Here is a 15444-nt window from a genome sequence, read left to right on the forward strand (position 1 = left end):
TGCCTTTCACGTTCACCCCAAGGCAAGCAAAACCAAAACGCAAAACTGGGGCCTACCACACATCACAAGCACGAGGCCTAGAAACTTTCCTCGACAGTTTTCTGGAGGCACAGGACATAGGAGAACCCGAGTCCCACCTGATAACCCCGCAAACACAAAGCCTCCATATGGGACGCAGATCGCAAAAACCCGACAGGGACATAGGAGCCATGCTCCAACGGCCTGCGGCACCTAAAACTCCACAGACGGAGAACCCACAGCCTGAAATACAACGGAGCGCTGTACGGGACTCACCGCCTCCGCACCCCTCGACGAGCCTTCACCTTACTGATAGCTCAGCTCCGACAACCAAAGGGGATCTTAAAATGCTCCTTGCTGAACTGCACCAAATGATGGCGGCGGACAGAACACTTCTGCAGGCCGAAATACGGGCCAACACAGACCGCATTAAGGCAGCTGAGGGAGATATCCAAGTCACCCAAGCCACAGTGTCCAACTTCAACGGCTCAATACAGCAGCTACAGGCCCAGCAGGACATCATCTCACAACGGGTGGCTAACCTAGAGGACCAACAACGCCGGAATAATATTAAGATTCGGGGCATCCCAGCAGGAATAACAGCGGTGGAACTACCGCATTACACCCGGAGGCTGCTAGCCACTATCTTGCCACCAGCAGTGACCAAACGACTCACCTTAGAAGGGATATTCCGTATCCCGGGCCTCGGAACCACCACCACAGCACGGGACGTCATAGTCCGCTGCACATCTGCCACCGACAAGGCCCACATAATGGCTGCCGTCCGCGGCAAGACGCCCCTAAAATTTGAGGACTCTCAGCTCACCTTTTTTCAAGACCTCTCCAAGGCAACGCTTCAGTGGCGCAGATCCCTGGGGCCGGTCACTACCCACCTGCGGTCTTCAGGGGTGCAGTACCGCTGGGGTCCGGCAGGCTCCCTCATGGCAAAGAGTAACGGAGTTACACACACGCTCCGCACGCCGGATGACATATCCGCATTCCTGGAAGCGAACGGTATGCCACTACCTGCCACACAAGCACCCACCGATAACCCCGACAATTCGGTCAGATCCTGGGACCTCGACAACGTAGAACCCTTCGTGCCCAGAGGCTCCGAAACACACGGGACCTGACTGCTCAGAGCCCAATGGGACTTACGCTACCAAGTGGGTCTGAAGGACACAGATATGTGCGGACGTTATAAGGGCTCACTGTTATGCCCTAACATTCTGCTTTAATTTGTTACACCTAATGCTAGGTCAGTTTACCCTTATGCTTATGATTTCACAAACTGCTAAATGCTACAATCCATGCTTTAGGCAAGGACTGGGACAGGACACTGTCACAACATGACCTCACTACCATACCGGCACGCCTAACCGGACGGGACATCACCCCCCCACCCTTTCCCCCCCGTACCCCCCCTCCTCCCCCCCCCCTTGAGTCAGGGGCACAATACACGGGGATAACCAGCACAGCGAAGGGCAAAGTACTCATGCAACAAACCCACCGCATGTCCCTCATACTACGCCTTACCACTCCAGCAGCTGACTAGACTTTCACTGTTTAGTATAACAACTGGTTTATTCATGTGCTTTAATTTGAGTCATGTGTCTCCTAACAATTATTAAGCCTCTTATCATCTCGCTTTATTCACATATAATTCTGCTATGTTTAATCTTGACTTACCTACGCACAATTACTGTCTAATTACCGTGTTTTAAGCCTGTTCCTAAATATAAAAATAGTGCATTGTACTGCCATATCCCAATGCTTTCTATGTTGTACACTCTTTGATCTGAACTATGCATGCGGATTGCCTTTGGGGTACCACGTGCCTGAATGTAAAAAAAAAAAAAAAAAAAAAAAAAAAAAACTGCTTAATTACGCTAAAGTTGTTCAGGTGACTATAGTGTCCCTTTAAGTACTCCAATCAAAAGATTCTCTCTGTGTACACACACACACACACACACACACAGTCAGTGGTAAACACTCCCCTGCACGAGGCGAAGCCCACTCACCTGTCTCCTGACTCTTCATTCTTGCCTGAGAAGAACGTAGTCATATCTTTCCAACTCTTAGTGCCAACACCCTGCACCTAGGGGAGAAAGTTAGGGGTTATATTTAGAGCAAAATCACATTCAGGGGAAAAATAAATAAAATTCTGTCTGTGCACTTTTCTAGAAGATGAAAAAGAAATTGGAGAACTAATACAAGGATAAAACCAAAACAAATACCTTAAATCATTTTTGCTTGTGCAGTACATCATCAGTTTCTACTGCAGAAAGCTAGCCAGTGAACTACAACTGCCAAAAGCCAGACATTAATTTATTAAACTCTTCTTAATATTAGGAGGTTCAATGCAGTCCTCCACAGAGTGGGGATTAAGGTGTCTAGAACGGCATGGAACGTCCTAATGTTTTGACTTGAGCAGGGTTAAATTAATGATCCCACCAGGAAGTCCCAGGTATCAAGCAATACATGGGGCTCCCCCCACTCTCAGTTGGAGCCAGATTTTGTAGCCCCAAACCGACTGATGAGTTGTATGCAACACTCAATACAGCCCTTTAATTTTATTGAAAGCACTGCGGTGATCAGGCTAAGTGGCGGGGATTTTACGATTTCAGCAACTGAAAAGAGATCCCCAGGGTCTCCCTGCATGTCCTCAAGCCAACTGTGATCGGTGCTGGACTATGCCAGCTGCCCAGCACCGATCACAGTGTAATTTGGAGAATGCTTAATTTCAGTAATACAGGCAAATCTCTCTGTCATACTAAAAACAGCCAGTAGATGGCAGCAACATACTGCTCTCAACTTTTTTCTACAGCAGCTCTGTTAACCTATACTTACTTTAATGTCTCTTCTCTTCCTTACTCCTAGTTGATTCTTCTTTTTCAATCTATTTCTCCTAAATTACATAGGGCAAACTAGATATTACTCTGCCTGATGTAATTTTCCTTAGCTTGACAAAACTTGATAAAAGTCAGAGCTCCTTTTGTCACATCCCTCAGCAATGATGGCGATGGCTGGTAGAATAAGGCACTGTCTCGCTCATTGCCAGATTAAATCTATTGAAGCTCCATAGACTTCGGTGCTGTACTCCTGCACACTGACGTGGCTCTGGCAGATGAAGTGCAAGAAGCAGAAGACCCACCGGATACTGATGGCGGTGGCCATAAGGGACAGGTTCAGATAAGTAAAACTCACTTTTCCAGACACCAAGCGGCAAACTATCAGGTGACCAAGCTTTAACTAGGAAACCCATCTGCTGATATCAGTAATGACATTAGCAGAGCGTTTGGTTAGGCTTTGGGTAAGGTTAGTTGTAGGGTAAAGGTTGAGGCTAGCTTAGGGGTAGTGTTTGTGTAAGCACAGGGTAAGGGGTATGATTGGTAAAGTGTTGTGGGTGGTATAGGGTTTGTGTAAGCACAGGGTAAGGGGTATGATTGGTAAAGTGTTGTGGGTGGTATAGGGTTTGTGTAAGCACAGGGTAAGGGGTATGATTGGTAAAGTGTTGTGGGTGGTATAGGGTTTGTGTAAGCACAGGGTAAGGGGTATGATTGGTAAAGTGTTGTGGGTGGTATAGGGTTTGTGTAAGCACAGGGTAAGGGGTATGATTGGTAAAGTGTTGTGGGTGGTATAGGGTTTGTGTAAGCACAGGGTAAGGGGTATGATTGGTAAAGTGTTGTGGGTGGTATAGGGTTTGTGTAAGCACAGGGTAAGGGGTATGATTGGTAAAGTGTTGTGGGTGATATAGGGTTTGTGTAAGCACAGGGTAAGGGCTATGATTGGTAAAGTGTTGTGGGTGGTATAGGGTTTGTGTAAGCACAGGGTAAGGGCTATGATTGGTAAAGTGTTGTGGGTGGTATAGGGTTTGTGTAAGCACAGGGTAAGGGGTATGATTGGTAAAGTGTTGTGGGTGATATAGGGTTTGTGTAAGCACAGGGTAAGGGGTATGATTGGTAAAGTGTTGTGGGTGGTATAGGGTTTGTGTAAGCACAGGGTAAGGGGTATGATTGGTAAAGTGTTGTGGGTGGTATAGGGTTTGTGTAAGCACAGGGTAAGGGGTATGATTGGTAAAGTGTTGTGGGTGGTATAGGGTTTGTGTAAGCACAGGGTAAGGGGTATGATTGGTAAAGTGTTGTGGGTGATATAGGGTTTGTGTAAGCACAGGGTAAGGGGTATGATTGGTAAAGTGTTGTGGGTGGTATAGGGTTTGTGTAAGCACAGGGTAAGGGGTATGATTGGTAAAATGTTGTGGGTGGTATGGGGTTTGTGTAAGCACAGGGTAAGGGCTATGATTGGTAAAGTGTTGTGGGTGGTATAGGGTTTGTGTAAGCACAGGGTAAGGGGTATGATTGGTAAAGTGTTGTGGGTGGTATGGGGTTTGTGTAAGCACAGGGTAAGGGCTATGATTGGTAAAGTGTTGTGGGGTGGTATAGAGTTTGAGATGATACTGTAGTCACTATTTCATTTCTGTAAATTAGTTATAGTGACTGGAGTCCCCTGGCAGTGTCCCTCCATTCAGTGTTAAACCATGAACAGTTTAACACTAAATAAGGGTCGCTGACCACGCACAGTCTGGCCCCTTCTGGAGGTGTGGCTAAGGCAGAGATTACACACTTCCTTGTAGTCATACCCATTCATACAGTTAGTTGGAGTTCTGATCACCTGTCACTCACTGCCAATCACAGCTGCCCATTGCTGCTCATGTTTTTTTCCCCATTAGGTCAGGGGTGCCCAAAAGGTATATCCCCAGATATTTTAGCTTTTATGATGCTTTGTCATTCTAAAGGATTTAAGGGTATGCAAAGCATCATGGGAGTTGTAGTTATACCTTTTTGGCACCCCTGTGTTATATTAAAGACAGCCCTTTCTATCCTTTAATAATCAACATAGAATATTTATCGGGGCACTTAGAGAGAAACACTTAGATTATGGTGGAGCAAATACATGGCACAAATTCTTGCTTTTGCTTCGGCTCAGAACAATTCCTTCCGCCTTTAAGGAGTAAAATAAATAAATAAAACCTCAAACAAGGACAAACACCATATCACTAAAGGTTGATAAATTATTGTGAATAATGAATTATGCAGAATGAATGCTTTTCTTGTACATGTTATGAACACTCAACGACAAAGTGCACATTGTATAAGCAAACACCCACAATAAATAACTGTAACATAACTCTGCACCTAAACACGTGTGGGAGCCTGGAGGCTTCCTTAAATATCTGAAGAGGTGTTAGTGCGTTCCCAGATGGTGTGTAAATGTTCACTCACCACACAATATCCAGACAGCAGCATGTGGAGAGAAAATTAGCACGTTAAAGATTGCGTTCAGAGACTTGACATGTCACGGCAGTAATCTCTGTATCACCATGCTGGGTTCTGGGTAACAGCGTCACATAGTGTGAATTATCAACAAACCAAACTTACACCAAAACAGCCAAACTGAAATCACAGCGGACTCAGAATATATACAACTTGGCCGTTTTCACCTGAAATATAAAAAGTTTGAATTCCTGGTAACACATTTTTGTAGACCGGTAAAAACCCTGGCTGGAGCAGAAGATCTTTAACTACAAATCCCATTATCCTCTAAATGGAATTCAATATTCTGGGTTATAGAACATATAGCTAGCATGTACTGAATTACCCACAATCCAGCATGGGAAAGAGATTTACTGCCGGCCTATTCTCCTACCTTGGCTGCCAAAGAGGCTACTCCAGTAGAGACATCTTCTAAGATCCGGCCATCTTTCACCTGAAGTCAAGGGGAAGAGAGTGGGATAAGGAGCAGGAGTGGTCAAGATGTGATCATGAAAGGAAATGAGTGAGCTGAAGCAGTTCAGAGAATGGCCTATTCCATTGATTACCGCCAAGCAGACAGAGTTTGTAAAGAAATTACGCTGTGCCCAGAGGTAAAAGAGAAACTATATATCAGCATGCAGAAGAATGAATGAATGAAACAGCAAGGAAGCACTGGGAGAAATTAAAAAAAAAAAAAAAAGTATTTTTCCAGAGAATTTAAATAGAGGAATAAAAGCAGTAACAATGTAAAATAATATCAGATTAGTAGGTCTAAGCAGTACGTTTTACAGGCTACGCGTCTAGTGTAGGAGCTGTTAAGTACGGTTATGTATAAAATACATGGAAACGGCCAAAAGACACACCCCAAAAAATAAACCACCACGCTGCGCCAGAATGATCTGGGAAGGGGTGTATCTCAATAACCGGGAAAGCATTACCGTTACCAAACAGCAGCATGCATTGTTAGACTTTGGGGTTAACTTGTGAAGTGACACCTTGTCCCATGTAGAATTATTATAAAGGGTTAATTAAAATATCCACAGCCATTAAACCAGCAGTGTTAAATCTCAGCAGACTGTTAAAGTGGCACCGTCATCACAAATTCTCTCCTTCGTACCGCACTTTAACCCCTTAAGGACCAAACTTCTGGAATAAAAGGGAATAATGACATGTCACACATGTCATGTGTCCTTAAGGGGTTAAACTGGGAAAGCCGTGAGTAAATCATTTTAAAATCTGTTCTGCAATTGATTTTTACTAAAAGCTTACTGTAAGGTATTGCGCTATAACTTTGCTTTTTCTTAGGTATGTTGAACACGAACATTGAAGTTCAAATAAGCACTTCCTGTTTCCTGCCTAGTGTAGAGCGGGGCATTCAGTTCAATGCCTCTGATTGGCTGCAGACATGCTCTGATCCAATTAAAAGATGGACGCCTCCATGGTGAAACACTAACAGACTGCCCAGAATCTATTCCAGCTAAACTTACCAACGCTTGATTAGAGGGAAATAGTATTCTTCTGGGATTATTATTAGAACCTGTTTATATAAAGAGAATTTTAGCGACTGCGCCACTTTAATACCTAGGGGCTATGGATGTTACCTTATCTTGCGCTGGTTTGACAACATTTTCATTAAGTGTCTGGCCTAGCTCAGAAGCCTATTCCGGGGGAAACAAAAGAACAAAAGAGGGAGTTTTAACAGGTCAGTTTCACAGAGACGGACTACAGGACACATGCATTAAACTGGCATGCATGGAGACAGACAGGGTGACAGCTAACAAGACGGGGGAGAGAGAGGATAATGAACAATGGTTATGAGTAAAAGTAAAGAGTCAATAGATTGAGGGAAGAAAGAGAAACAAGAGGATTGGAATGGGAACAATTATTGCCACTGGGACGCTGGATCCTCAGCTGCCACCAGCTGGATCACGAGGAAGGTACAACAGGACTGCTCTGCATGGTCAGATGAATGGAATCATGTCAAACAACACAGACAAGACAAACCCACATTACAAGAGCGCCAAGACGGCACGCATGGACCAGCCACACAGATATACCAAGAAGATTACCGAGTCCGGCGGATGCTTGTTCCCTCCCCAAAACTGCACGAGGGCAGGGAGAGGGTGGGAGAAAAGTTACTTTTAGTAACTAGTTAGCCCTTGTAATGCCTGCACGGTAGGATAGTTCGATAGCAAGCCATAGGCTGTTACAGGACACAATATTGACTTTAAGACCACTGGTCCCTTACAGTCTAGCGGTCACCTCTAAACTGCAACCATCAGAAGAAAGTTGACTTTATATAATGCAGCAGATATAGCTAAATGTACATTCCCTTTCCACATTAGTGATAGGATTTCCATCTTTTCTTTAAATGAATTCATTGGGGTGAATGGAGGAGGTGGGTTCCCTATTTAACCAGTGAGGTACTGTAGAACAGCCCCCCACACCAGCCCAAGATTAGTGGTGCACTAAGGGTCACCAATATCAAGTAGGTGGGCATGTAGGTGACGAGAACCCACTTTTTAATAAATGGATCAATTGAAGATGCCAATGGGATGATGGAGATACCTAAATCCCCACCTGCTTAGTATTATTAGCCCTCACACAATCATGCAAGGCGTGAGGGATCCAGGAAACAAGGGACAACAGGCTTCTGTATATATGTTGGTGACTGTTTCATAATAAAATTACTCAGATATTTAGCCCTTATTTAGCCCTCATGTTTCTTTCACCCCCTTTTCAGTCCCTTAATAAATAAAATATTATAAATTTTTATCACAGTTCTAGCAAGACTCAGAACACTCCAAGCACCAAAATAACCACTACAGTGTGCTGTAGTGGTTACGGTGCCTGGAGGGCAAGTAGTCAAAGCGTTTACTAACAATTTAACTCCAAGGAAAAGAACGGTATAGGCATTCCAAAGCTCAGCAAAGTCAATTTATTGGAATCAAGTACACCAACGTATTGACCCTACAATTGGTCTTTGTCAAGTTAGGTAATGTATTAACAGTTTGACGTCTTAAACTGTGGTTAGTCGGATGCCGCTTTCCGCCTCCTCTCAGCCGTAAGTGGGAACCAGGAGTTCCTGCAAGGAGTTCAGCAAAGCAGGGAAGGCAGCGCGCAGTGCTCGACTGAGCCACAGTAAGAATTTAAACTAGTAACAAACTGTGTGACTACACAACCTGGGTTGGGGGGGGGGGGGAGGCACGCCTGGCACCATTACCACTATAGCATACTTTAGTGGTTATGGTGCTTGGAGTGTTCCTTTAATATGGGAGGTTGAGGAGCAGAAACCGCCACTAAAGTGTTTACAGTTAATTAAATTCTAAAGAGTAGGCCAAACTGACCGAGCTGGTGAAGAATTACCTTTTGGGTTGCTTGGGATCCTAACTTGGTTGCCTGTGGGGGGAGAAAAAAAATGTCATCCAGTGTTCATTAACCTGTCTTACTGCAAAATCCCACAATGCTCTTGTGCAGCTAGAAATTATGGGCAAAAAAAACCAAACACAAGCAAACTAAAATTAGACATGAATTGGTGCTAGACTAGGCTCCCATTGAATGCTTAATGTTTAGTATCTAGTAATTTAGCATTATTGGTCTATGCAATAATAGGAAAGACTTTCACCATCACGCAATGTGAAAGGGAGAGTAAATGGCCACTCACAGCGTAACAAGATCATGTTACTTACATTGTGTGTTATATATGGAATTCCCTAACATTTTGGATTTGAATAAGTTACTAAAATGGTCTAAGTATCCAGGATAGTGTAAACTGGTGACTACATAAAAACTATAACCATAAAAATAAAGTGTTCCTTTAAATCTGACAACTCTATGTAACACAGATTCCATCTAGAAGCCAATTTTCGAAACTACACAGATGGAAATCCTCTCTACTTACACTCTCCTTGGCTGCCGAAGCAAATTTACTGGCTCCAACAGTGAAACTGCTCCAGCCCTAGAATAAAGGAAAATGGACAACTTCATACGAGGAAAGGAGCTTTTTAAATACAATGTGACTATACAAAAAAGCAAAGTGCACAACCAAACATTCAGTGAGAAGTAACAATTCTTCCCTTTTAAAAATTTTAAAACACACTTTTTTGAATTGTGGAAAAAAATATGGTATCGAACTACACAATACATAAAAGAGAAAAATTCATAGTATAACCTATATAACTGGGCATAGACCGAAAATACTTTTTAGAACCACTCACATTTTTTAGAGCTGTGATTAGGCTCAATAATATGTGCCCCGTTCTCGGCTGAGGGTGAGAAAGTGCTGGACAAAGATCCTCAGACATTATAAGTAAGGTTCAGCAAAACGCCAATAAAATCTGATAAAAATAATGTATACATTAGAACACATAAAAAGTGTAACGAAAGACCATCCTTTTTAACATGGCACATATTATAGAGCCTCATCCCAGCTCTAAGAAATGTGAGTGGTTCTAATAAGTTTTTTCGGTCTATGCCCATTTATATGGGTTACTCTATGAATTATGTTGGATACCATGTGTTAAACCTCCATGACCATAAGTATGAAAGTGCAGCATTGCTGCTTGAAATTCTTCACATCCAGAGAGATCTTCACTCTTCTGCCAGGGGCTAGTTTCACCTAGTTATTAGCCCCGAATTCTGTTCTACTTTGCCTAATGCTAAATCTGGGCAAAAATGACATCTATTGTCAGCGCACAGCGTGACTGGTACAGGGGGTTAAACTGAAAGGTATAGAGTTTTAGATCATGTTTTGCCTATAGGTGGAATGCATGTGATCTGTTTTAAAAGGGACCTCACCGTATACAGAGAAGACATTGCGTTATTCAGAAAGTCGTCATCTTTCTTAGGAGGAGTAACGGTGTTTCCAAAACCCACGTATCGATTCTCCTGGTTGCCAACACTTCCACCACTAAAATGAAAAATACAAAGTCAGATCTCTACACAATTACAAGGCAAACAGCCATGGCCCAGAGCTGTCAGTGTACAGTGCCATACCCCAGATAATTCCCACAGTCTCAGAGCTGTCAGTGAAGGTGTGTAGCGCTAAAAAGTGTATTACTTACTCCCAACTTATTGGGGATATAGTAGTTGTAAATGGCTTACACAGCCTTCTCTGAGTGTCTCCCTTGCAAGGGAGACACTCAGAGAAGGCTGTGTAAGCCATTTACAACTACTATATCCCCAATAAGTTGGGAGTAAGTAATACACTTTTTAGCGCTACACACCTTCACTAATTTGGCACTTATCTGTTAAATAGTGTTTTTTTGTATTTGATGTAATAGGAATAGAGAGTTCCTATTTTTGTGTGAAAGCTGCTATAACTGAGAGCACTTTAAGTTTCACTATTTTAAGCGCCTTACAACACAGAACACTTTGTATATTCAGAGCTGGCAGTGTACAGGCCTATATCCCAGCTAATTCCCACACTTCCAGAGCTGGCAGTGTACAGGCCTATATCCCAGAGCTGACAGTGTACAGGCCTATATCCCAGAGCTGACAGCGTACAGGCCTATATCCCAGAGCTGACAGTGTACAGGCCTATATCCCAGAGCTGACAGTATACAGGCCTATATCCCAGAGCTGACAGTGTACAGGCCTATATCCCAGAGCTGACAGTGTACAGGCCTATATCCCAGAGCTGACAGTGTACAGGCCTATATCCCAGAGCTGACAGTGTACAGGCCTATATCCCAGAGCTGACAGTGTACAGGCCTATATCCCAGAGCTGACAGTGTACAGGCCTATATCCCAGAGCTGACAGTGTACAGGCCTATATCCCAGAGCTGACAGTGTACAGGCCTATATCCCAGAGCTGACAGTGTACAGGCCTATATCCCAGAGCTGACAGTGTACAGGCCTATATCCCAGAGCTGACAGTGTACAGGCCTATATCCCAGAGCTGACAGTGTACAGGCCTATATCCCAGAGCTGACAGTGTACAGGCCTATATCCCAGAGCTGACAGTGTACAGGCCTATATCCCAGAGCTGACAGTGTACAGGCCTATATCCCAGAGCTGACAGTGTACAGGCCTATATCCCAGAGCTGACAGTGTACAGGCCTATATCCCAGAGCTGACAGTGTACAGGCCTATATCCCAGAGCTGACAGTGTACAGGCCTATAAACCAGAGCTGACAGTGTACAGGCCTATATCCCAGAGCTGACAGTGTACAGGCCTATATCCCAGAGCTGACAGTGTACAGGCCTATATCCCAGAGCTGACAGTGTACAGGCCTATATCCCAGAGCTGACAGTGTACAGGCCTATATCCCAGAGCTGACAGTGTACAGGCCTATATCCCAGAGCTGACAGTGTACAGGCCTATATCCCAGCTAATTCCCACACTCCCAGAGCTGTCAGTGTACAGTCTTATATCCCAGCTAATTCCCACATTTCCAGAGCTGACAGTGTACAGGCCAATATCCTAGCTAGTTTCCACACTCCCAGAGCTGACAGTGTACAGGCCTATATCCCAGCTAATTCCCACACTCCCAGAGCTGTCCGTGTACAGTCCAACACCCCAGATAATTCCTACAGTCCCAGAGTTGTCAGTATCCAGTCCCACACTGTAGATTACTCCCACAGTCCCGTACAGACATCAAAGCTGTGAGACCTACCTCTGATAGGAATTCACATCATCGTTTAGCCAATCCTCAAAAGCCCTGTCTCCTTGCGCTACGCCAGGCTGGCCAGATCCAGCGGATGTGCTGCACAGAGACTGATGGTTAATAAATTGCATGAACACTCACACTGCTGCCTCTCTCAGGAAAAAAAGAAAACCTCATACCGATAAGAGGAGCCACCCATTACTTTTGGCTGAGGGGGAGTCCAGTTCTGAGCAGATGAATTTTCTATTGACCATTCACGTCCTTCAGACAAGGTTGCGATCTAGAGAGAGGAAGGGAGAATATATAAGTGTTTTTATTGCCAAACACAACAAGTTGGCAATATAATGCAGGAGGGCCATTTCTACAGCAATTTGAATAAAACACGATAATAGATTATCGGAAGATTCCCACAAGCTTGTCGCAGCACAAACACCGTCCGGTAAAAGGCCATTCACGCAGACTCTCTCCCATACTGTAATCATCACGGCACATTCACCCTGTCCCTCACTGCGAAACGGCAGGTTGTCCTCACCCGGTCACGATATAAGGCTGCTGCCTTGCTGTTGTATTTCTCCTGCATATTCCAGCATGGATCATAGTCCTCCTGTGACTCCAAAAACTGTCGAAATTTGCCATTTCCTCCAACTTTCATCTTCTCCAGCTCAACGTCCTTCCACTTGTCCATTGTTACAGAACGTACAAAGCTTGGGAGAAGAAAGAAGCAAAATTGTGGGATCTATGTTTACATAGAGATCTAGCCTGAAATAATACTAATGTTCTGCCCTGAAACCCATTCTTTTATGTTATTGATTCAAAAAAGCCAAAACCCCCAATTGTAGCTATTCCCAACTATGTCACAAAACGGTAAAAATTCCTTCCTGACGCCATAATGGCAATCTGATTTCTCCTTGGATCAACAACCTGTTTACATACATATCAATTATATCGTTGAATATTCTTTTTGTGCAAAAAAAAGCATCCAAGCCTTTTTAAAATATCTATAGAATCTGATCAGACAATCTCGATAGGCAGAGAATTCCATCTTTAATGTTCTGAACCATTTTCTCTGCTGTAAGAAAAAACTCCTTTCTTCCAGTCTCAATTGGTAACCTCTTGTCTGTTGTATATTCCTGCTAATGAACAGGTTAGCACACAGCGGTTTTTACTGACCATATATATATATATATATATACCGTATATATATTTGTTTACATCTATCAATGTATAGGAATTGGCAGCTATTTCTGTAATATAGCATTTTCCAATATTGATATTAAATTCCTCTCCACACCATCCTTTGCTATAGTACATTTCTTTTACACCTTCTGTTCAAAGAAAAAAAAAACATATGCACTCATTATGTATTGTCACGCAGAGTTGCACGCTCTATTTGCCTTTCTTTGAATGTTCTCTGTGTATTTTTGCATTTCTACATATAAAGTTTCAGGAACTGAGCACAATATTGTAGGCGAGGTTATACGTGATCTACAAAGGTGTGTTTTGACCTCCACTACGTCTTGTTCTGTGGCAGTTACCCGGTCTGTGACCATTTGCACCTCCGTCTTGAGGAGGGCCGTGTCAGCTGCCCAGAGCCTGTGTATATCAGCGAGTAGGAGTTTGAGATCGCCTTTGGTGGCAGGTGCAGCGTCGTCCGGGGCTTCAGGTTGCTGTGTCAGCGTGGTCTTCATGGCCAGCTTGGCCTCTGAACTGCCCTGCTCTATATGGGGAGTGTGGTCCGACTCCCGGTCGTCACCCGCGGGCCTGGGAGCGGGACGTGGCTGCGCTGGGCGTTGCAGCAGCGCGCCTATATCTCTGCTGTCAGCCGCTAGTTTTTGGGACCTGCGCCCCATTGCCGGTGAGAGAGCCGGTGGTTCCGTAGGTGTGGGGAGTAGTGGGTGCCCCTCTCTCTCTGGTCGGAACAGGAATTCCTCTAGGTCCCGGATCGTTGGCGTGAGGTAGGCCCCGGTTTTGCGTTTCCGCTTAGGAAGCTTGTGCGGTTGGAAAAACGGCATCTATCGGTGCTCTTGCTGCACTGAATTCTTATTAGGGATACCTTGTAAATATTTTACATATTACATATTTTGGCATCATAAGGGTTAATTTCCCTATGTTGAGACTTCTCCGCCGTCACTCCCCTAGTCCCGCCCTCTTACATTGCGATCGGAATACAATTATGACGTCACAAAAATAGGCGGGACTATGTGGGTTTAAATGTGGCGCCCTTTTCACACTTTGGTTAGCTCTTGACAAAGGCGCCTGTGTGCGCCGAAACGCGCGTTGAGCATACCAACATACTTTATGTATACCTAGACCTCGGATTTTTGAATCCTAAACTAGAGGATGAGGGGGTTAGGCTCTTTAATATAATATCGATTGGGTCTCTGAATTTTAGCCGTTATTATATAGGACAAACTTTCTTTCAATTAGTTAATGAATTTGAGATAGCATAGCACTAATGAGTGCAAGGATTATGCTCCAGATAATAGCACTGAGCTTATTGTACTGCGCTGTGCTGTGTTACATAGATACTGGACGAGAACTGTCTATATACAAGGACCGATCTCTCTGCACATATAGATCCTGGGCTACCTCTTACTACCGTTTGTGCTTAGGAGGGGGGGGGGGGGTATCTACAGAGTATTGTAATTGGGGTTTGTTTTTCGGCTAGCATCTCGACCTTATCTTCTGGTCTGAAGCACGCTGCCGTTTCTTTTTCTCCCATATGCTCTGGTATATTTCCACACTTCCCTGATGATTCTAATCCCTCTCTTAATTCATTTCAAAGAGATTACATTAATAATCTTTATTGTCCTTTTGGGCTATCTTTTACTACCGTTTGTTCTTGGGGAGAGGGGGATCTACAGAGTATTATAATTGGGGTTTTCGGCTAGCATCTTGACCGTATCTTCTGGTTTAAGCACGCTGACGTTTTTTCCTTTTTCTCCCAGATGCTCTTGTACATCGCCACACTTCCCTAAGGATTCTAACCCCCCGTTCAACTTATTTCAAAGAGATTACATCAATAATCCTTATTTTTCCCACTTTTCACTGAAACACACTTGTTGCAATTATATGTGGGTCATAATAGGATAACCTCTAACTTTACACCTCAACAATATCGGCCACCAATACATTGATACACTGTTGCTGAAATAAATTAGTTACTGTTACTGTCTCATTATTTAGCCGAGATAATGTGTAATGTATATAGTTAGCAGAATAGCTGTAGGTCTTTATTTCTTTTAAAACACTTTCCTGTACTTCTCACTTTAATTTTGTATTTACACCCTATTTACACCCTTTTTTCTCAAGTTATTTCACCCCTAAGAGGGATTAATAAAGAATTATGTTTGTAGTTCCAAAAATGCTCTATAATTAGCAACGCTTCGTTGCATACTGGTTGAGCAGTTTTCATTTTGGGTATAGAGACTGGATTTGGGAGCACTTGTTTAGTTAACCCGTTCCAGTCTCTTCTCTATTTATATTATGGGGAGATTTATCAAAGT

The 15444-nt window shown here is 43.7% G+C and overlaps 1 protein-coding gene across 6 annotated transcripts in view; it reads right to left on the minus strand.

The window, feature by feature from the left end:
* The window catches only part of ARFGAP1 (ADP ribosylation factor GTPase activating protein 1), a 33870-nt gene that overhangs the window by 4354 nt on the left and 14072 nt on the right, over positions 1-15444 (minus strand). Inside the window, exons 4-13 of one of the 6 annotated variants that reach the window (XM_063459564.1) lie at positions 12471-12642; positions 12118-12218; positions 11948-12037; positions 10128-10239; positions 9232-9288; positions 8697-8729; positions 7400-7432; positions 6932-6988; positions 5725-5784; positions 2040-2116 (exon numbers count right to left, since the gene is read on the minus strand). In XM_063459564.1, the coding sequence (XP_063315634.1) occupies positions 2040-2116; positions 5725-5784; positions 6932-6988; positions 7400-7432; positions 8697-8729; positions 9232-9288; positions 10128-10239; positions 11948-12037; positions 12118-12218; positions 12471-12642 (792 nt within the window). The remainder of the gene's footprint in view (positions 1-2039; positions 2117-5724; positions 5785-6931; positions 6989-7399; positions 7433-8696; positions 8730-9231; positions 9289-10127; positions 10240-11947; positions 12038-12117; positions 12219-12470; positions 12643-15444) is intronic. The other 5 variants (XM_063459565.1, XM_063459566.1, XM_063459567.1 and 2 more) reach the window with 5 other exon arrangements.

The sequence above is a fragment of the Pelobates fuscus genome, chromosome 6 (genome assembly GCF_036172605.1).
Source record: "Pelobates fuscus isolate aPelFus1 chromosome 6, aPelFus1.pri, whole genome shotgun sequence".
Taxonomy (NCBI): Eukaryota; Metazoa; Chordata; class Amphibia; order Anura; family Pelobatidae; genus Pelobates; species Pelobates fuscus.